General features: G+C 35.9%; 2 protein-coding genes and 1 long non-coding RNA gene across 4 annotated transcripts; 1 reads left to right on the top strand and 2 right to left on the bottom strand.

The window, feature by feature from the left end:
* Window positions 1–3,002: 3,002 nt before the first annotated feature.
* LOC110855032 lies at window positions 3,003–8,486 on the bottom strand. Its single transcript, XM_022103468.2, has 7 exons — window positions 8,293–8,486; window positions 7,362–7,475; window positions 7,013–7,272; window positions 4,927–5,058; window positions 4,312–4,489; window positions 3,789–3,896; window positions 3,003–3,497 (listed from the first exon to the last, which is right to left on the bottom strand). The coding sequence occupies exons 2-7, from the start codon at window positions 7,466–7,468 to the stop codon at window positions 3,212–3,214; spliced, it is 1,071 nt and encodes a 356-aa protein (XP_021959160.1). The 5' UTR covers window positions 7,469–7,475; window positions 8,293–8,486; the 3' UTR covers window positions 3,003–3,211.
* Window positions 8,487–16,226: 7,740 nt separating this feature from the next.
* LOC118437005 lies at window positions 16,227–21,028 on the top strand. Of its 2 annotated transcripts, none has more exons than XM_035855744.1 (5): window positions 16,227–16,487; window positions 18,893–19,196; window positions 19,702–19,913; window positions 20,345–20,503; window positions 20,918–20,990. In XM_035855744.1, exons 1-5 carry the CDS (start codon window positions 16,377–16,379, stop codon window positions 20,924–20,926), a joined length of 795 nt encoding a protein of 264 aa, XP_035711637.1. In that variant the 5' UTR covers window positions 16,227–16,376; the 3' UTR covers window positions 20,927–20,990. The 2 variants fall into 2 exon arrangements, with proteins under 2 accessions (XP_035711637.1, XP_035711636.1); XM_035855743.1 differs by having other exon boundaries at window positions 16,228–16,487; window positions 20,913–21,028.
* On the bottom strand, window positions 21,021–22,319 carry LOC110855022. The gene is made up of 2 exons (XR_002548401.2): window positions 22,147–22,319; window positions 21,021–21,896 (listed from the first exon to the last, which is right to left on the bottom strand). It is a non-coding gene; the product is annotated as an uncharacterized LOC110855022 (long non-coding RNA).
* Between the last annotated feature and the right edge of the window lie 357 nt (window positions 22,320–22,676).

Below are 22,676 nucleotides of genomic sequence, written 5' to 3'. Positions count from 1 at the left end.
GTACATTTACAAGTGTTACGATGACAAAAAGTGAAATTCAAAAAAATATTCAAGCTCAACTCTAGTTATAGGGACCCCCAAATCTTGAAAAACATTATAAAACTTTTCAGCACTAACTCCTCCACGTCAATTCGTATCACAAGTCTGGTACTGTAAATTTCAAAAAGTTTGTTGCGCAACATTAAAGTCCATAAACCGAGAATTACGGCAAAATTAATCAAAGTCTCGCAAACAAATGTTTTGGACTAAAAAACAGAGTTCAAAAAATTTGCAAAAAACGTGTCGACAATTGTCTTTAAAAATTATAATGAATGATGACGATGCTCACGTGGACGCTGATCCCTCAAAGACATCAGGAGAAACATTTTTATAATCATACAACCCTGCCAGTGTAGATTTTCAACAAAACTTTTATGTGCAAACTAAATTCTGTGTTAATTTCTTATGCAAAATAGATGCGGATCAAAATGAACGCACCCAAAAATTCACTATTGAGCTCTTGAATGATCGATAAAGGCTTTTTGCAAGAAATTTAACGCAAATCAGGAAAATGAGAGCAGCTAATCTCAGTATATTACGAAATCAAGATCCTGTTTTTTTGACGTTTCTTTTCGAGAAGTATGTCCCCGGTCAAAATCATCTTCCGCGGCCACTGTGTTCAGCATATTTATCATTTCTATAAAAGTATTTTGTCAGAAATTCTGGCAATATAATTTGAAAGACTTTTCTTATTCAGAAATGAGCTGAAGGTTAAATATAGATATTATGTTATTGAAGGAAATCATAAATTTTTTTTTGAATGCAGCAAAAGTTTCATGAAATATGTATGCGTAATTACAAATCGGACTAATAAAAGGGACGTTTTTACAATTACGAAACGATAAAATGCAAGTTTTTGACCCTCACATTCAAGCACCCTGTTCGTAGCGTAATACAAATTTAAAATTTTAAGAAAATAGAATTACACATCAGTCTCATTTTCATATAAACACGGGAATAAATCTCGTAGCAAAATATATAAAGTAGGCTAAAAATTAAAAAAAAACAATCATGTAAAACCGCGAAATTTGTGAAGAAGCGAACAACAAAAGTTACGCAGACTTTAAAAATAGTGTTACACTTTAAGTCGTAGGGTGTCAGAGGTTGTCAGACCCAGATTTTGATGTCCTTTGGATGTATTATATGAGTGTGCAAAAAGTGAGGGAGGGTTAAATTCCAGTAAAGGTCGACAATTTTGAGGCTTGCAAAGGTAGGAAATTATAAGTAAATATGATTTTTTATCAAGAAAATATGAATTAAATCGATAAAAAATAGCTCTGCAATGAGCTACCCCCCCCCCAAAAAATATATATATACAGTATGTAACTTATTTAATGCTACGATTTTCAATTTCAAATTCAACTTCAATTTTCCCAAGAACAGGTAGATATTTAAAAATTGTTTTCATACCAATTATTCACCATATATTGGACTATATTGAGGCAAATTTTCAGAGGAATGGATATAAAACTGTTGAATCCACAAATATTTTAATGTCAAAATATTGCAAATTGCACGTTACATAATTAATGCTACGGGGGTAGGAGCGGCTGAATATTTCGTTAGACCCCAATAACTGATTGAAATCGTTTGGGCATCTAATCCACCAACCTTTCGGTTATGCTATGGTCGATGTTTATTTATTTTCTGTTATCACGGTGTGTCGGGGAGCCGTGCTTATCGGTTTTGGTGTTGTCACCAGACGCCGCAGAGTTTTTGGGTTATGCTCGATCGAGTTGAGGTAAAAAAATTTTAGTGTCCAGTCCAAAACCTTTGTATTATTATCCTTGAGGCATTTAAGATGATTTTTGTAATATTTGTCTAATATCCGGCAATTGTTGAAAATAAATTTCTGACCAAAGTCTTTCTTTGTTGTGAATTGGCCAAGACTTATTTCTAACAAAGCAAGGTAAACCTCTTTGGTCATGATCCCATCGACGCACGTCAGTGCTACTACCCTGTGGCAACATATGCTGTCCCAAAACCTGACCTCCCTGCAAGATTTCGAAAGTTTCATACCAGGGTTTAGCGGTTCACACAGCTTAGATTTCCTTATCTCTGCTATGTTCGATAATTTGTCTCAGAAATTAATTCCTTGAAACTTCTTTGGGCTCCTCACACACTCTTACCGTTCCATCTGAGCTAAAAAGTTGAATTATGGTCTAATCTGGGAACAGAAATATTTTCCGGTAGACATGGGATCATCTTCGCTTTGCATTGCCCACCCCAAGTGTTTCTTGTGGTTGCTCCATAAGATGCATGTTGAAGAATTTGGAATTTCCCCGGATATTCCTGCGAATATCAGCCTGCGTCTAATCATTCATAGGTGTAGAGCAGTAAAACGGTCACTTTGAACATCTTTCGCAATTTCTGGCGCGGACAGACAAGCATTATTGTCACAATCGTCGCGTCCGCGTGTGGTGTTTTACTGGGTTTTCGACCCTGACGATGACAATTCGCTACAGCTTCTGTGGTTTTCCTTTCCTCCGCGAGTCTTGGAACAGATTCGGTGTGTATTTTAAATTGTTTCCAAAGTTTCCTTAAATTTAGACGTTATTAATGGAGACAGGTCACTTTTCCAATATTTTGATACTGAGAACGGTGTCCTTTGTTATTTATTTATTATAATTCGGCAGATTATTTTCATTTGTAGTAGAAATACTACAGAATTGTTTATCCATTCGAAATTCTGCTCCGTATTTAGGAAAAACGGCAAATTTGCACCGGTTGTGTATCGTAGCATTAATTATGTAACGTGCAATTCGCAATATTTTGGCATTAAAATATTTGTGGATTCAACCGTTCTATCTCCATTCCTCTGAAAATTTGCCTCAATGTAGTCCAATATATGGTGAATAATTGGTATGAAAACAGTTTTGAAATATCTACCTGTTCTTGGGAAAATTGAAGTTGAATTTGAAATTAAAAATCGTAGCATTAAATAAGTTACATACTGTATATAGTTTGTTGCGCCATTGAATTAAAACGTAAAACATAACGTGTTTACTGGTCTACATTTTATAATAGGTAAAGTACAAATTTAAACTTGTCTATTCATCTTGGCACAAACTGCGTAAATAATTTTCTGAATACAAAAATACCAAGATTTTGTTAAGCTTAAATTCGACAATTGTTTACATAAATATTCAATAAAATTGTAAAAAGTGAAATTTCAATCCGTCTCCGTCTTAATTACGACATCTTCCAGAATCACTTCATTTTTCACGCGGACAACGTCATCTTCATCCCCAGCCCCACCAGGGGATCCGTGTTCTTGGACGAGATGGTCGTAAATTGAGCAGTCCGATTTGACCCCACAAATTAAACACGCGCCCTTCCACGTGGCGTGATCCTTGACCAGGTGTCTCCTCAACCTTAAACTGGTCGGAAATGGCATCCAACACATGGACACGGGACACCTAAACGTGTCCCCAAATTGGCCCGGGAGGACGAAACATCTAGAAAAAAATATTAGGATTTAAATGTTATGTCACCTGTTTTTGAAACGTGTGTAAATACACTCTAATAGATTGTATGATCACCCTAGAGCTTGTTTTTTATTTATAAAAATAGAGTATCGCACTAGCCAAAAGTAAAAAATAAAGCCATTTTTATGCTCATATTTTGGAGATTTTTACGGTAATTTTGCATTCAAACTTTGAGGTTTTTCCATCATTCATATCCCACGTCTGTTGATGCAACTATTACTTTAAGATCATGTGACACACATACATATTTTGATAACTTACTCTATCCTGTTAGCCTTATGAGCTTTGAGCTTACGAACTTTGTGAAAAGATTCGCCACATTTGTCACATTCTTCCATATCACCCTCAGGTTGCTCCTTCTGTTTACATCTGTATGAATTACAAATACAAATTATATAGCTTACAACCAACCCTTTGATTCGTAAAGAAGAAAGTATCTTATTTTATGGGAAATGGTTTAATTCGAGAGGAAGTGTAAGGTTGGTCTGAAAAAATGTGGTCATGGAAGAGAATAATTTGTTTCTGGAAGGCCACCTTCTCCCCCCGGCGTAAAATTGGTCGAAATTTTAGGAGATTTTTCCTATCGCAACCAAATGTTTGATCATTTTAATCATTTGATAATTTTCTCCCCGAAAATTTGGACTAATATAGCGCAATATTTATGAACAGCCCACTGGAATTCCTCCTCACCGATTCATAAGTTATGAATCATAACTACAACAAATTAGTGCATTTTCTTCGCATGCATATTTTACTTAAAACTTTTATTAGCCTGCTTTCTCACCTGCCAGATGCCACGTGTGCGTCAAGGTCACTCTGTTGGGGCAACGAGACGCCACACTTTCCGCATTTATGCCCTAATTCGTCCGTCCAGTGGAGTCTCATGTGATTTTCGTAGTTAGTTTGACTTTTGAAATACGAACGGCACATGGGACACGAACGTGGTGTGAAAGTAGGTATTTCTGTAAATTAAATTGTATATACACTCACAATGCAAGTCTTTTAGGTGTACAACTCAGATCTGCATGGGACCAATTTTATTTTGTTCACCACAAAAAATAAGCATACCCGTATTTTTTCATTTTTCATAATGCGCTAATTTGAGCGCGAGGCGCGAATTTTAAACTGTTTTCCAGCCAAAACCACGGTTTTTAAAAATTCTGTAAATTTTCGAATTTTAGCGCGAATCCAAAAATTCGAAAACATGTCTCTTCAGAATGACTTACTTGACTTATGAAAAATGCACATGCACTATTTTTCGAAAAAATAAAAATTTGAAAGAGTTTATAATTTTAATGAATTTCAAAATCTGGAAAAAAATTTTGAAATTCAAATTTCGAGACAATTGGATTTTTAAAATTATGTTACATATGTAATTAATTCCGATCAATTCTGTTACCGGGCGGAGGTGGTGGCAGCGGCAGGAGTGGATCACGGTCTGGAACGGGAACCTCAAATTCGAAATCTGGCTCTATTTTGATCTCAATGAAGGAATTCGAGGGTCCAGAATGTATCAATCCTGCTTGATTGTCTGTGGATAAAGGACCCTCTTAAAAATAGTGTTACCCTTTTGAAAAGTATTTAAATGCAGCCTGAATTCTATACCAAGTAAACTATACTAAATCCAGAGTAAACACGGTTAAGAGCAAAGTTTACTCTGGATTTGGTATATTATGTAGTTTACTTAATTTAAAGATTTGAGTAGAGTCACTTTTCGAATGGATAACATAATGTTAACGTTTTTTTTGTATTAGAGTAAGAATTATTCAACTCAACAACGAGATCCACCACTGATTTTAGAATTTAGAGTCCAGTATTTTAAGATGTTACTATGGTCAGTGTGTGTTGATTGCACGATTTTTTTTGGCGGGGGAATTACCCCGGGGGGCCTTATAGATTTATAACATGGTGTACATAGTGCACATTGGGACACAGATTTCTCTGGAACGGGTGGATGGATCCGAACAAAATTTGTTGGTGGTAATCTATATCTAAGTACCTCCACCCCTTTTTGGTTTTTTTCAGAAATTCGAATTTTGAAATTTGTAAAAGAATATTACGAATATTCTAAAAAAACTAGAATTTTTTTGTTTCGATCTACAAATTCCATTTGTGGTTACATTGAATAATGGTGATCAAATTTGATAAAATATGATAAAACTGGACTATTTAATACTGCTCCATTAAAAATGGCCTCTATGGTTACAAACTGGTAATGTTTGTCTAACACGAAATACCATGAAATGAAACATAAAGTTGAAGTGAACAAAAAATAATTTAATTATATATTTAAATGTTTAAATTGCCTAATCATTTTGTTAAACATTTTGAAATCATATTTTGTCATAGTTGTTCAATGTAGAAACAAATGAAATTTGTAAATGGAAATAAAAAATTTCTGGTTTTTTCGAATTTCCGAAATATTTTTTTTACAAATTTCAAAATTCAAATTTCTGAAAAACACCCAAAAGGGTTGGAGGTACTTAGATATAGATTACCACCAAAAAATTTTGTGCGGATCCATCCACCCGTTGCAGAGAAATCTGTGCCCAATGTGCACTATGTACACCATGTTATAAATCCATAAGGCCCTCCGGGGTAATTCTCCCGCCAAAAAATTTCCGTGTAATCAACACACACTGGCCATAGTAACATCTTAAAATACTGGATTCCAAATTCTAAAATCAGTGGTGAATCTCATTGCTGAATTGAATAATTCTTACTCATTAGTATACTGAAAATTTCCAACTTTTCGAGTTAATTTGCACACACCACATTAACGAATGAATTAATGGCTAAAATGGACAAATTTTAATTAATTCTGAGAACTATAGTATTCTAAAATTTTAAATTTTGGACAACAAATTCATACTCACTCACAATGCGATGACGCCAGCGGTCTCGCTCCGATTTTAATGAAACCACACCACGATAATTATGTAGCCTTAGGTAAATCATTGAACACGTGTTTCGGGATTTTTCATAATGCTCAGTTTAAAAAAAAGATTTGATAGTATAAGTGGCCGAAAATTCGCAGTTTTCACGATCAAAAACAAATAAAGAAAAACTTTACGAGAAAAATGCGAATTTTGGCCACTTATACCATCAAAACTTTTTTTAAACTGAGCATTATGAAAAATTCCGAAACATGTTTTCAATTATTTACCTAAGAGTACGTAATTATCGATGTTTCATTAAAATCGGAGCGAGACCCCTAGCGTCATCGCAGTGTCAGTAAATATATACAATGGCGGTATGTTTTTTAAGCCAGTTTCGAAGACTTTCGACTTTTCTTCCTAGACTATCAAAGCATTCCCTCGTTGAAAGAGTGACAAAATCTGGAGTGCATATTTAAAAAAAACAATGAGAACGAATTGTTCCTCAAATTTGTAGTCCAGAATTTTAAAATAGTCGAGAAATCATTATAAACTTTGGCCGTGCGTCATTTAATCCTAGGTTAATTTAACAATTTATTTTTTCCATACCATTAAAAGCTTGTCCATTAGCGACGATGCCTCCAACCTCCGGATATAGATTAACGGTAGGGATTGAAGTCCATTTTAAATGGCGGGCAGAAATCTTGGACGTCCACTTGGCGACTTCTCCTTGATAATCCGATGGGAGGAAGTGTCTCGAACAAAGTTTGTCTTTTCGAGCAGGTTCCCAGGTTTGATTATTCATGACGTCTCGCACCACTTGGACCCACGCGGCTCGCACGTGTTCAAATCCTGCACGGTTCGGAAATCTAAATAAACGTAAGCTAAATATGAACGACCCTAAAGGAAGGATAACATAATTTTTAACAGTTGATGTAAATAAATGTCAAAAATTTACAAATGGCCTGCAATGTTGGAGGTTCTGTTCCACGTATGCGCAGAGCAGGTGGGAATGGAACACCTCCACCATTTCGACCCACGAAACCGCGGCACCATTGTATCCATCAAGTAGCTGCAACAATTAATTAAAATATGTAAATGTACCCTCTTAAAAATATGTACTGTTTAAAAAGTAAAGCCTAATCTTGTTTTTCTAAGTTTTTTTTCAGTGAAAAAAAAAGTCTTAGAATGTTCTGAAAGGTGCAAAAAAATTCGAAAAAAGATTGGTCCAGAAGGCTAGAATCGAACCCTAATCTGGGTTTGTAAAGTTACCTTAATTTCGAATGAATTTATTTACTTTACAAAGTGGTAGCATTACTTTTACAGTGTGTATTGATTTCGTTAAATACAGGGTGATTTAAATGTAAGGTTACAATGGAAAATTTTTCAATGGGAAAAATTCGTAAATTTCCATTAGGTTCGAATTTGGGATTGAGATGTTTATTAATTTTTCTCAAAACTTATGGAATAGTGATGACAAAATTCTTAAACTTGCCCTTGCATATTGAATTTCAGAGGCAAAATTTCGGTTCACTAGTGTAACTAATGTCTTTCCATCAGGAGAGATGATGCGTACTCCTGCTGGAGATACGCTTAGTTCACACTAGGCAAAAATTTCTAAAATTTCTAAAATTTCTAATTGGTATGTAACTAATGGAAATTTGCGAATTTTTCGCATTGAAAAATTTTCCATTGTAACACATAACATGACATTTAAACAACCTTGAAGTTTAGCGAAGAAATAATAAATACCTTCAGCACTAATTATTGTTCAGTTTTAAACATAACAAGGTATAAAAACTAAAAAATTAACCTATTCAATTATGTAAAAATTTGAAAATTTACAACACTCAACATTAGTGGAGAAATTGTTAAATAAATATACATACCTTTTCGCTCAGTCAATCCAGACCAGCGTAGGTGTTATTATGATTAAATTTAATGTAGTGGTGAATTTTACTTAATTAGTTCTTATTTTGAGAACTGGAAACATTTTCGGAACATAAAATCGTTTAAGCTTGTCGCAAATGTTGTTTTTCTGTCAGCTGGAAGTTTTGAGTTGGTGCGAGTTTTTCCACCTTCGTCTTTGTCTTATTACCCACCACCCACCATTGACATTGAGAATGCCTATGAAAATTATATACGTATGCAAATATTTACTAACTTTTATATTACTCGTGAAATAAAAAAAACTGTGTTCGGCTTATTTATTATTGCTTCAAAATTAAATTGTCAGAAACCTACCTGTTCACATTCATTCATTAAACTGATTTAGGGGATTAAATTTGTCATTCAAGTTTTCTTTTGAATGGATCAAAAGTTTCATGAAATATGTATGCGTGCGTTATTACAAATGGGACAAATAAAAGGGACGTTTTGACAATTACGAAACTTTAAAATGCAAGTTTTTGACCCTCACATTCAAGCACCCTGCTCGTAACGTAATGTAAATTTAAGATTTCAAGAAAATAAAATATGTACATATTCAGTCTTATTTCCATATTAAATACCGAAATAAATCTTACAATGCGATGGTGTGAAGTGTAACCTTCAGAATTGGTTGAAATTTGGAAATTATGTGGTCCAAGTCAATACAACCAACGTTTCTTCAGACGGCTTGTACGATGGTCTGAATTAGTCAAAATATTTGAGGGCAAAGTTGAAAAACGGGTGATTTTTACCAGGCGGATGGAGCAAGCTCAACTTCCATTCTCTTCCCGTGCTAAAAGTTGCACATTTTTCAACCTTGACCTCAAATATTTTGGCAAATTCTGACCATCGCACAAACTGCCTCAAGAAACGTTGGTTGTATTGACATGGACCACATAATTTCGAAATTTCAACCAAATCCGAGGGTTGCACTTTACATCATCGCATTGTTAGAGCAGGATAAATAAAGTATGATGAAAATGAAGAAAACAATCATGTAAAAAACACGATATTTATGAAAATTGCATTTTGGAGCGACCAAGAAATCTAAAGTTACAAAGACTTCCATCACACCCCCCTCTGCATAAGTAACGGTTCCTAACAAAATTTTCAAACCCTTTTTCCCTCCCCTTGAAGCGTTACGCAATTTTAGAACGTCTCCCAAGCAACGTAAATGCACAAGTCGCCAAAATTTTTATGGATTGCCATAAAATTCCAATCGGATAGTTTATGACGCCTATGACCTATTTTTTCTATTGCTTTGAGACCAATTAATATATATTACTTATTCAAGCTCGAGCTATAAATCAAAAGACAAACAAAATACTGATACACCCTTAAAAATAATGTTACTTTTTTAAAAGTAAAGGGACTCCGAATTATAAATTATGTAAGTAAACTATACTAAGGGACCGTCCATAAATAATGTCACTCGAGAAGGGGGAGAGGGGTCTAAGGGTCCAAGGATCGTGACTATGATAGGGGTCTCGAAAGTGGTAATTTTTGCGTGACATAATTTATGGATATCTACTAAATCCAGAGCAAACTTTATTCCTTGTCAAGTTAACCTTACTCTGGATTTTGTGTGGTTTATGGTGGGTGGGGCAGTTAGTTTTTAAAAGGTTAACATTAGTTTTTAGAGTGTCGGATCGTATTCATGCAAAAATATTTTTGCTTGTTAAAGTTTATTGATTTTAGGTATGTACGTCTTAAAAGACATAAAATTGTCTTATCGTTGGACAATATATGTATATGCGGCCTTCATTTCTTAGCAATTTAAATTTATATGAAATTTTCGTAATTAACGAATCGGCTTTTCTCCCTTTCATAAAATACACAGAAAACTTGAGGGTTTTGTAACTGAAATATTGACGTGTATGGAACCCCATAGTTTTTTTTTTCTTTTCTTGCCTCCTTGAGAATTCATTATCGATGAATGTACCCCCGGGCAGAAATCGTTGCATTGAATTCTGCAGTAATCAAGAATAGCCACAAGAATGTTGGATTCTGAAAACTCGTTCAAATTTTTAGTCAGGCAAGCTTATCCACTGTATTTATTTAGATTGTTATGTACACATTTGGAACATCCATAGGTTACGTATCAAGAAGGTGGGGGGTTTAGACTGATTTTGGTAGATCTTAGCTTACCTGCTCAGCTTAGCACGAGTCGGGTTGATAGGAGATGTTTATATGGTCTAAATAAAAGAGTTTTTTGATGACGTAATATATGAATGTTCCCTCTGTCCCTCTTTAAAATTTAACTACCCCAATCAAATTTATTTGGTTACACAAGCTTAAGTTGCGATTGGTAAAACTAATCGAAAATAAATTGTCCAGCTAAAAGCCAAGATTGATACTAAAAACTGGGTTTTGTAATAAATTTTAAAGTGCCCTCTATCAGATTAAGCATAACCGACTGTCCCTACGGGACAGTCTTCTCTGAAAACTGGACATGTCTACCAAGACACGACAAGTATTTGGTAGGCAAAAAGATTTATCTTCACCATCATCAAATATTCCATTGACATACGTAATATCCGAGATATTAAATTTGGGCGTGGCCTCCCTGCCTACCAAACAAGGCGGGCTGGCTTTAGTTCACATATTTAATATAATAAAAATCGGGAGTAAATTTATTTTTCTGAATGGTAACGTTATTTTTAGTATGCAGTTAAACGTAAGTAGTAAGTAGTTAAACACTGTATTTTATGACTAATACTAAAATTTGGGTATATTGTAATAAATATTAAAGTAGCTGGGGCATATCATATGAGGAACTCTACAAAAATGCCGACCAAAGGACGAGCATTATTTGCTTGGCTACGCAATTTATCTTCACCCTCTTCAAATATTCCACTGCTACTAAATTTGTCCGTAGCCACCCTGACGCTCAAACAAGGCGCAATGGCATTAAGAAACGAACAGTTTTTCCTCCCGGGTTCAAAAACTCTTCCGCATCGCTTCGTGGCACTGGTATTAATCCTTCTGCATTTTCTCGTTACAGTGAAGTGATTTGTAAACGAGTGGATGCACCCGATCTATCCTCCCTTGCAAACTTGGAAACTGATTCTGATGTCGTACTGTTTAACACTTTTTACCGGCACCTTAATTGGTTTAATACATTCTACAGTGCTCCAAAAGGAAATCGTATTACTGCTCAACTCGTCCCTCCATATCGAACGGGATTACAGATCTAAAGGTACCCACATTCCCACAAAATTTCAGTGGTAGGAGCTCCTAGGCTCTGGCGATAGTGGTTTACGCTTTGTTGATGGTGGTGCGCATCATTGTGATTGCGTGGCACGGAGTAAGTGATAGCTTATTTCCATGCGGTGACCATAGTGCGAACTTATCATATGGTCATTTTGTCATCCAATACATAGACTAACATGTATCGTCACCGATCGGTGATACTCCGGCAGTAGGGTTTCTTACACTGTGTACATAGCTTTCAGCGCAACAAGAATCCAAGTCGCGTCTCCTCGGGTCATGACTCCCCGAACTAATTTAGGAGAAGTGGGGTTAATCACCGTGTTCTCAGTAATGAATGTGAACCAGCAAATTATTCCCTTATTCCATCTTTGTATTAAGATATTTAACTATTTTTACTTTGCAGATATATTTATCGTCCACACATATTTCATTTCAATGATTGTCATGAGCATGGCAGCGTTGATCTTTCTCCCGGCAGCGATGTCAGTTCTGGCGCTTACCATGCCATGCATGCCACCCATCTTGACAAGTATGGTATATCTCGAATGTCGCTCTTGGGTGGACAATGGTCAAACTGGGGTCAGCTTCCGGGTTGGACTAGCAATTACGACGTATTATTACTGGACGATGGTGACGTCTTTTATTATCATCAGCATTATAATCGTTCTACTATATCCGATTGAAGTGAAGCTAATAATCCTCGAAGGAATTAAAAGGTTAGAAATCAAGAATAGTAATACGTATATATATTTATTTCTTAATCTGATCACGGAGGCCTTTCAGCCGGTGTTTAATAAATTAGTGCCAGTGGATCACAAATTTGATTAATATGAAAATTTCAAAACACACAATGTCCTTGGAGGTAAATTTCTCCACCAAACTTGACCGTTGAGCGATCTTATCTGCTGCAGATTTCGTCTAAATGAAGTCTGTGATCTGTTGGCACGAGTTAGATCAAAATCTGAGAGCATTCGCTGGGAGATCTCCTTTGTGAGCGTAGGAATGGGCTCGTTCATTAATTATGTAATGTAAGTGGGGCGAATGGGTCTAATGTGCCTATTTGGAAAATGGTAAAGGAGACAGAAGGACGTGCAGAAAATTGCAAATTTTTGCTTAACATAATTTATTAATGAACTAAAACACTTTTTTAGGAAAGTCCTAGAAGGAGGGCAACCAACTCATTCTAATTTGATGAAATACCGACTATTACAACTGTTGTCCGCCATGCACAATTTCATCTTCCGCCAGCCCGCCATGCCAGTTTTAGTCGGTGGAATCACCAGGTGTGAAAGTTTTGCGTTGTACATCCTCATAACTTCGGCGAGCTCGGTGCCACTCCCGGTTCTACTTTTCTTTTGCGTGCTAGCCTTTGAATTGTTCATCCTAATCGTGGGACCCTTAAAGGTCATGGCGAACCCGTATATCACATCTGTCGAATTGCTGAACTCGCTTAGAGGCGTCCATGGACCAAAATGGGTGCATCGATTTGTTAAGTCGTGCCCCCCATCCAAGTTGACCCTAGGCGATGGCACTTTCTTTGATAGTTCGGCATCTCTGGAAATTTGGAGTAAATGTGTCGACCTGCTGATTACGTTCATCCTTATGTAATTTATCAGGGCACATACATAAATTTTTCTGTTTGTTGCCAGAAATAATCTGTTCATTAATACTTTCAATTTGGTACATGTATGCATGGGTTATGTCCTGCATTAATAACTGATAAGAATTACATTACCACAAGGTAATAATTAGATACATACCTGGTAATTAAAGTAAATTACTAATTATTATTTCGACTTTCCTGGTAACTGATATCGTAGTTAATTAGAAAAGTAATTAATAGTTAATTTCAGAGTCCGGTTAAATATGTTCTTAAAAACTTATGAAATAGTTATGAAAATGTTTAACCTAATCGCGGAAATATGTAGATATAAAAACTAATTTAAGAATTATATTATACTAGAAAAAAGTTAAAATCATTTTAAACTGCTCCAGTTAAATTTATTTGACTGCAAGAACGCCAGCCTTTTACATTTCAAAGTGACAAACGAATAACATACATATTCTGGTGTCATATTTCTACGATGATGGGAATTAATATATGCATGCAACAGAATTTGGAAAAAGCTTAATATTTGTTGATTTATGTATATGTTAATTTTTAAGGTTTTTCTAAAAAAATATCTAATTTTTGAAAAATATATAAAAACAAATATATATCTGTATCAAAAAATGCAAATTTTTCACAAAATGGTGGAAACATGGGGAAGCATATTTATAAACCTCGAAATATTTATGTAGACAAAATACCAATGTCAACACATTTTTTGACCGTGTGACGTATGCCCGGCAAGAAGCAGGATGCAAAATTTCTATTCAATCGGGTGGTTATTAATAGAGTTTAAAATAAACCCTCCAAACGAATGTAAATAAGTGGCGTCTGACCGATTCAAGTTTCCTTTAACGTTTCCGTATGTGACCTCGTCCTAATGGTCATGAAATCAAAAATATTAACTTCCTTGAAATTGTAGTAAAATTTCCTTTAAAATAACACCCCATATGACTAGTATGAATATTTTGACCTCGTCCTCAAGGTCATGAGGTCAAAAATATTAACGTCTTCGAATTCGCGGTGGAATTTCCTTTAAAATGATACCCCATATGAAAATTAAGTGTTTTTTGACCCAATGACCTTGGCGTCGAGGTCAAAGGTCAAAAATATTGGCGTCGTTGAATTCGTGGCGAAATTTCCTTTAAAATGATACCCCATATGAAAATTAACGTGCATTTAATTTTGGACCACACCCCCTGGCGCTGTGGGGGGTGGTCCGATTGACCCCAATTTCGAAATCGACCGAGAACTAAAAATTAGAAGCACAATGGCGAAAACCGCTTTTGATTATGTTGAGGCATTCTAAAGATATATTGCTAACGGACAGACGGACGGACGGACGGACCGACAGACAGACAGACAGACAGACAAAGTGATCACAATAAGTAGCTGACGCTACTTATCTGACAAGGGACACTCACGACCTGTCGTTTGAGTCCAGGGTACCCACCATGTTTTTTAGAATCTACTAGGACCCCAGATGAAGGATTCATTCATATTTCCGTGTAAAACTCATATTTGGCACCGTGCCGTGACGCTAAATTCGCCAAATTTCAATGTTTTTATTTTTGAAACCGCCATAACTTATGAAATCCTGGGCGGATTTTCAAAATTTTTTTTCAAAAATCATGACAAGGAGTTCAACTTTCGTATCCCATAAAATTTTTTCCAAAATTTTCGCTTTTAAATTTTCGCAAAATTTCGTAATTTTCTTAGAAATGAGGGTTCGTCGGAAAAATGCTAAAAATATTTCAAAAATTCGAAATTTTTTATTTTTATTTTTTTCTCATAAATTTGGACTTGTGTGATCATTTTAAGCATAAAATTTTGAAAATCCGACATAATCTGCAAAAGTTATGGGGGTTTGAAATTGGTCGAAAATGCAAATTTTTAAGTTTGGCGCCACGGCACGGCGCCAAATATGAGTTCTACACGGAAATATGAATGAATCCTTCATCTGGGGTCCTAGTAGATTCTAAGAAGCATGGTGGGTACCCTGAACTCAAACGTCAGGTCGTTAGTGTCCCTTGTGAACTATATAAAGCAGGCGAGTGTATCGCTGCTGGCTGGGTCGGTGGCTTAGGAGGGGAGCTTGCGAGGTTGATAATAACAGATCTCGATGCCCTTTGGATATGTGATAGGGTCTCATGAGTGTACTAAAACCCTGAAGTGGTTTGACTCCATGGCCACATTTGCGCCCGCCACACCCACTCAAAAATACCCAAAAAACGCTTCCACTCCAGTTTTCACTCACTCAAAACCTCGCGAAAAATTCAATTTTACTCGGATTTTGAAATTTCTTTCACCATTACACTCCCAGATGGTTGCTTTCTTCAATTCCATATCAAACTCAATTTTGCTGATGATTATTTCGCAGGCGTAATTTGAGTTGTTGATTACTACAACAATCCTCATTCAGAATTTCAAATTTTAAAAATACTAAAAATTTCGAAAAAATTGGGTTTGATATTGGATTGAAGAAAGCAACTATCTGGGAGTGTAATGATGAAAGAAATTTCAAAATCCGAGTAAAATTGGATTTTTGACGTGGATTTGAGTGAGTTAAAACTGGTGTGGAAGCGTTTTTTGGGCATTTTTGAGTGGGTGTGGCGGGCGCAAATGTGGCCATGGAGTCAAACCACTTCAGGGTTTTAGTACACTCATGAGACCCTATCACATATCCAAAGGGTATCAAGATCTGTTATTATCAACCTCGCAAGCTCCCCTCCTTAGTTGAGAAGTTAGCCTCTCCTTTTCTCTCTCCACTCTGCAGAGAGAACAGGAGAGGCTAACTTCACTAATGTTGGGGTCACGGGCTTATCGACGGGCCTATATTGCACGTCGATTGACGGGCTCCTACACTAGTTAAATATATAAATAAGTTACCGTCACAAACAATAAGCAACTTTTCCTGTAAAAGAGAGGGGCCGTCCATAAATAATGTCATGCGAGAGGTGGGATGGACGGTCCAAGGTTCCAATGATGTCGTGCCTAGGTGCAACATGTTATAGGGGGGGGTCTAGAAATTTGCGTAACATAATTTATGCATTACCCCAGAATTCCGTCTGTCATTTGTACAAAAATCATCCCAAAACAGATCAGTATCGATCGATCCAACCAGCTAGCTGCCTGCCCTCACTCACTCCACTAACAACTCTAAATCCAAATACTCGTCACTTGTTGATAATAACAAAAAAATAATACTCCCAGAGATTCAAAATGAATTGGAAATTAGTCGCATTAATTATCGTGATAAGTGCGGCCGCAAATCCACTCTACTCGGAGAAAGATAACTCGTCCCATCCTTTCACTCCAGGATTAAATGAAAAGGTGAATTCAGAATTTTTACACATTTTTCTCTTTCACGAATTTCAAACCAATGCAATCGAATGCATTAAGGTTCCTTTGTGTTCGGGTTTTTTTTAATTTTTGAGTCTCAGCTTTCCCTTCTTCCATGTATGTACATACATATCATATGTAACATATGTATGTATGCAAATGGCGATATTGAAACCTGTTTATTAATCGTAATGCATTGCTTCTAAATAAAAATTTTATTGCACTCTTAACAATCCGGTAAAGTCGCGCAGGTACTGATTTCTCGGTAATGGATTTGGTTACAATATTTTATTACGTAGTAAAAATTCGTAATCATGATGGTAAAACTTTATTACCATTAGTAATTTACCAAGCCATTACCACACGGTACGACTTATCATTACCACTTTGGTACAATCATATAGATACTTGTGCTTTTCGGTAAGGTTTATTACCAGATTATTTACTGTGTGCATCTAAAAATCTAAATCGTCCCAGCTTTTTCCCCTTCAGGATTAGGTAAGAGGTGAAAAGGTAAATTCAAAATTGATTTAAATATTTCTCGTAAAACTAAATCAATTTCCAAACCCATCAAAGTTCGCTTGTATGCGGCTTTTGCATTTAATTTGTTTTTCTCAACTTTCACTTCCTGCATGTATTCAAATAAGACAGATCCACTAAGTTATCGGACCGCCGCAATCAAATGCTCAGAACTTTACACACAGTTGATGTAATCTCAAAAAAATTGCATATGTTTACTACCAAAGGGTCTGGATTGCCATACAGTTCAAATTTTAATGATTCAATTCCGCTATGTGCTACAGATTGCACTTTCTTCTTCAGATTTCGCACCAAATTCCGACCATCGACTGCACCTACTTTCAAGCTCATTTTCTTCCATCTGTTCTTAAATTTTCGTAAGGTATCTAGCGTTTCTGAAAGCTTAGAATATTTGGAGTTAGTTAGCGCCCAGAATTTCTCAATTGGTCGCCGTTGAGGAAAATTTGGTGGGTTTTAATTTTTCGGCACAAATTCGATTTTTTTCAGATTTTGGTTCTGAGTGACCTTTTTGGCGTCATGAGACCTTGGGAGGTCATGCCAAAACCAAACTTGATTTTTTATGATGTTTGGTAATAAACGATTCTAATCCCCCTTTAATTCAAGATTTAAGATAAACCTCCTGGTTTACAGTGCCCTCCAAAAGGATGGGATCGGAAACATGACCAATTCTAGACATGCGTTACCAAATTCTTCATTTTTTTGGGAATTGGTCTTTCTTTCGGACTTTGTCTTCATATTTTACTTCACAGGGGTTGGAACTATGGAAAAAATGCCTTCCTGGAAGATTTGAAGTGTCAGCTGTGACGTGGGGCTCATCGTCCGTGATGACCACTTTTCCCCAAATTTTCTCTCACAATTTCTTGCAGCACGCATGAATCCTTTCCTTTTGTGTTGGTTTGTAATTTGGTGCTGGTTTTTTCCCCTGGCTACAATCCCTAGTTTATGGACTTTGATTTTGCTTAGATAGCTTTTTTAAATGTTGACCTTCCTTTCCGCGCCAGCCGTTGTCGTTGATGCATGATTTTTGAAGATTTTTTTCATCCGATTTTTGACTTTTGTCGCCGCTGGCTTTGCAGGTCGACTAGTGGGGACTTTGAATTTGAGTTCATTGGATTCCTCGTACTTTTCTATGTAAGAGTTGACATTTGAATGAGGAATACCTTCTTGCTTGAAAAAGTGCCAAGTGATTTTAGAATCATAGTTTGTTCGATTTTTGCGAAACACAATCACTCTTTTTTTCAACTCTTGCCTTTCAACCCAAGATTTTCTAGTCTTAGCCATGACTCAATAACTAGTGATATATATCAATGGAAAGCTTATAACTTGGTCTATTCAAAAATATTTTTTTCGAAATTTAATTTCAATCTGCTCCCGCTCAGCGCGCGTTTAATGGGGCGGTCCGATAACTTAGTGGATCTATCATTTTGAAAATTCGGTAATTTTAAGGTTTATAAAGTTAGGAGGATAAAACTTTGATTTTTTTCCCAAGAAAATATTTGACTTTTACATATTATTTTTAATATACCTATTAAACATATTCTATTTTCCAATTGAAGAAAAAAATCGAAATTCTACCCGCCTAACTTTGTAAACCTAACAATTATTGACTTATAGTTTAGATGCTATAAAATCTTCACATAAAGAAACAACGAAGATGAACAGATTTCATAGTCGCCACTTGAAATACATTTTTTTTATAAAAAGGGTAAACCCTAAAATTCAATTTCAAACCCGTCACATGCACAAGAGAGCCTTAAAGACCAAATTTTGTCACAAAAATACCTATTTAACTTTTACACTCGAGACAAAGAAATTACACAAATGTGAAAATATTTCCTCTTTCTGCTAACATTTAGGAAATTATTACTCCATCCTGGATGAAGCAAGTGAACGGTCCAAAATTACGGATACTTGACTATCCTGAAGGTCACGAGAGGTCACGCTACGACGCCTCACCGGTCAAGGGGTTCAGCTCCGTCGGATTTTTCATCGGGTTGCTGGCATCTGCGATATACATCAGGTTAAGGCGGATTTCGAAAACGGAGTCCCCTCTGGAGAAGGACATTTTGCGACGACAACTTCCTCGCGATTTGGTGTACTTAGCGCTAATCGGTTTCGGCGTGATTTATCTAGTCGATTGCTTGTACGTAGGGATTCAAGGTGAGTTTTTTTAATTCATTCATTTCTTGATGAAGTATTTGTGTCTCTCTGCGCAGGAAAACGTATTTTAAAATTCTAGGTATGTTTTTCCGTACCAGGTCAGCTAAAGAGTATCTTATTTATCTGTTCAAAAAATTTTTCATTCACATTCAGTCATTTCCTTTCAAATTCATTTCACTTCATCGGACTTCATTCTTTACTGCGCCTAATGTCTCCTAGGCATAGGGTGAAAAATGAAAAGAATGAGAAATCCTTCATTTATAATTTTGCTTTCATTCACATTCTTTCTTTGTCATTCATCTGAAATGACGGAATCGTTCAGTCATTTTCATTCAAATGATTCATTTTCATTCACTATGATAACCAGTCAAATGAATGAAAGTGAACAGGTACATACATATATGAATATCCGGACGTTCATAAATTTATCATAGGAGAGGGAACTTTCGTAAAATGCATGCAAAACCATGGCTTTTTTTGGGAAATATATTTTTTTAAATTCCAGCCGCAATTTTTGACACGTGGACTTTCGCCGATAGATTTTCTCTCCAATTGGGTCCAGCTAATGAAAAAGTGAATTTCGACGTCGTATTTTCCATGAAATGGAGGAACCTCCCTGCCACCCAAAGGGGACCAGAGGGGGCTCATTTTGCCACATTTTTATCCAATTTGTTAGAAGATTTGGATACTAAAGTGAATAATCTAGAGGCGAAAAATGTAGGTGGACAATTTGTTTATATTTTTTATTTATAAATCGATGATTTATCTCAAAAATCGTCAAATTCTTTATAATTTCTCGCGTATGGGAATTTATTTTCTTAATTCTGGACAAAGTTGTAGTGCAGGCCATTGACAATTAAAAAAAACATGTATACACTCCAGATTTTGACACCTTTTCGTGGAAATCTCAAGTTGAAGAAGCCTTCAGAAAAATTGGAACTCATTAAAACTTTTTTGAAAACTCAACGCCATTCTAGTAATCATCTTAGCGCCTTACCGAGTACAAATTTGTCGTCCAGAATTCTAAAATAAATTCCCAGAGGCATGAAATAATAAAAACATGAGCTAATTTTGGCGATGAGTTATAAATCCTTGCCAAAAGTAAGTATAATTTTTCCGCGTGTCTTTTTTTTCCTTTTGTGGTCTAGAATTCATCCCATAAGGAGTTGGACGTTTACCTGGCGTCGGTTCGTCTCTGGTTGTTATCGCCCCCGTCGTCAGTGGGTGGTGATCCGGAAGTGAGGTCAAAATGGGTCAACTTCCTCAACGAAATGGGAACATTTCTGGAAGAACAAAGAAACCAATACGTAACAATTAGGGGCCGTCCATAAATTACGTAATGCAAGAGGCGGGGAGAGTGGGTCTAAGACTCCAATGATATCGTGCCTATGCTACGCGTGGGCACGATGGGGGTGAAGAAAATCGTAATTTTTGCGCTTCCTAATTTATGGACAGTCCCTTATTACTGATATGCATATGAATAAAGAAATCCAAGCAGCAACAAAATTCAAGTAGAGAGGTACCAAACCAAAAAAGGGTGCCCGATTAAAAAAAATGAAACTTTTTTTCCATAATATTGAAAACATTAATAGAATTTTTTCCTATTTTTTTGTATTTTTCCTATTAACCTTTCCCCCGATTATGAAAAAATCTTAATCGTATTTTACGTGGGAAATACAGCGAATTAAAAAAATCACTTTTATTTCTATATTCAAGGGCAGCATCGTTAAACATGCAGCCAGGAAATGAAGGATGAATTCTGTAACCAGTACAAAAACTAAATTCCGGCTGGACATATTTTTATACAAATTTTGTATCTATTTATGAATTTCACAAGTATTTATTGTTTTGTAATTAGTTCACATTCAACATTTCTTTAGAATATAAGGCCACTTTATTTGAAATAAGCAAATATATAAGTTTGTGCTTATCAAGAGGAGCACAAAAATTTTTGCACAGATTCTTTTATCGAATTATTATCACAAAAATTCAGCCTTAGTTTTTGTATAGCATTTATATACAAACATCATTCATTAAATAATCCACACAAACTATGTGTTACACAATTATCAAGGAAATCCCAAATACCAACTTAATTACTAACATTTTTACCACAATTTACCCCCCATCACCTTTTATTTATTGTCCCCCCACATTTTTTGAAAAAAAATAGAAGTATCATTCAGTAAATAATACATAAATAAATATCAAAACTGTAATGATAATCCGAAATACCCGGTTAATTACTTATAATCCGAAATACCCACTTAATTACTTATAATCCGAAATACCCACTTAATTACTACCATTTTTACCCCAATTAATCCCCCACCACCCTCTATTTTCCCCCACCTTTCTTAAAAAAGTCCCGGATTTCATCCCTCCCAAGATACACGGCCCCCATTCCGACCACGTGGAGAGCCACGATAATCCAAAATGTGACCTGGTACGAGCATTTCTTAATCTTGTGGCGGAAACAGACCTGCGCCATCAGACTTCCGAACCATCCTCCGAACAGTTCCAGGGTGTGAAGTTTGCACTCCGAAGTTCGCGAAGTTCCGAGCAGACCGTACATTTCGCCACTCTCCGCGACCCTTTTGTCATGCGCCATTTCGCCAAAACTCCACACGCCAAAAACCACGAAGCAGATGGCGTAGACGATGAAAATTACGAGAATGGGGTCCATTATTTTCGAGTATTCTGTAAAAATAAAGATTTTTATGAATGAATTATCGAGCACCAGCTTAAAAAGATAACAGCCAGGGAACTTTAATTTGTAAATTATGTACGTCACGTGTAATACCACGGGTGAAAAAGGGGGTGTAACGCGTGACAAGGGGGGTTCGAAAAATCGGCATTATTTATCCATTTAATTATTGTTTTGTCGTAAATATATAAAAAAAATACGAATTCTTTTGATTTAAAAATTGTTAAAAAGTGTTGTACATACATTTTGGTTCAACCTAAACCTAATGTTTCGAGGGGGTGGTGCCGAATTTAATGTAATTCTGTAGAAAAGTAGAAATGTTTCAAAACAAATGTGAAATTATTTTCACTTTGCTCTTCTTCAGCTGGACAAGGAGTTTTCAGTTGGTGCAAGTTTTCCGCTGTTTTGTCATCCACCACCATCAGTGAAAATGTCTATGCATTATGTACGTATGTATGTAGTTCGGTATGCAAATTGTGTTTATATGTAAATATATACTTATTTGCAAAGGTTATATTAGTTTGAAAATTAAAAAATCGGTATTCAGTATGTTTATCATTATTTTAAAATTATTTATAAGTAAAGTGGTAGATTAGATTAGGATTAAATAAACCATGATCTCGAGGGGGCGGTACGATTTACCCCAAAAGTTGATAGGATCCTCCCCCTGGGGTCATATGTATGTATGATGCCGCAAACTGATCTCGATTATATCGATCAGTAATCCTGTAATCCTGCTGACAGACAGACGGACAGACAGACGGACGGACGGA

Source organism: Folsomia candida, unplaced genomic scaffold (assembly GCF_002217175.1).
Source record: "Folsomia candida strain VU population unplaced genomic scaffold, ASM221717v1 Fcan01_Sc011, whole genome shotgun sequence".
Classification (NCBI taxonomy): Eukaryota; Metazoa; Arthropoda; class Collembola; order Entomobryomorpha; family Isotomidae; genus Folsomia; species Folsomia candida.
This window is presented reverse-complemented; position numbering and strand designations above follow the sequence as displayed.

What these genes read in the sequence shown, in the direction of transcription:
- LOC110855032 (XM_022103468.2), bottom strand. Translation starts at nt 7,468, where the DNA reads ATGGATACAATGGTGCCGCGGTTTCGTGGGTCGAAATGGTGGAGGTGT. An exon ending in GCTGCCACCACCTCCGCCCG is followed by an intron (nt 4,490 to 4,926) that starts GTAACAGAATTG and finishes TTTAATTTACAG; the next exon opens with AAATACCTACTTTCACACCA. An exon ending in CATAAGGCTAACAGGATAGA is followed by an intron (nt 3,498 to 3,788) that starts GTAAGTTATCAA and finishes ATTTTTTTCTAG; the next exon opens with ATGTTTCGTCCTCCCGGGCC.
- LOC118437005 (XM_035855743.1), top strand. Translation starts at nt 16,377, where the DNA reads ATGAATTGGAAATTAGTCGCATTAATTATCGTGATAAGTGCGGCCGCA. An exon ending in CTCCAGGATTAAATGAAAAG is followed by an intron (nt 16,488 to 18,892) that starts GTGAATTCAGAA and finishes GCTAACATTTAG; the next exon opens with GAAATTATTACTCCATCCTG. An exon ending in ATAATCTAGAGGCGAAAAAT is followed by an intron (nt 19,914 to 20,344) that starts GTAGGTGGACAA and finishes TTTGTGGTCTAG; the next exon opens with AATTCATCCCATAAGGAGTT.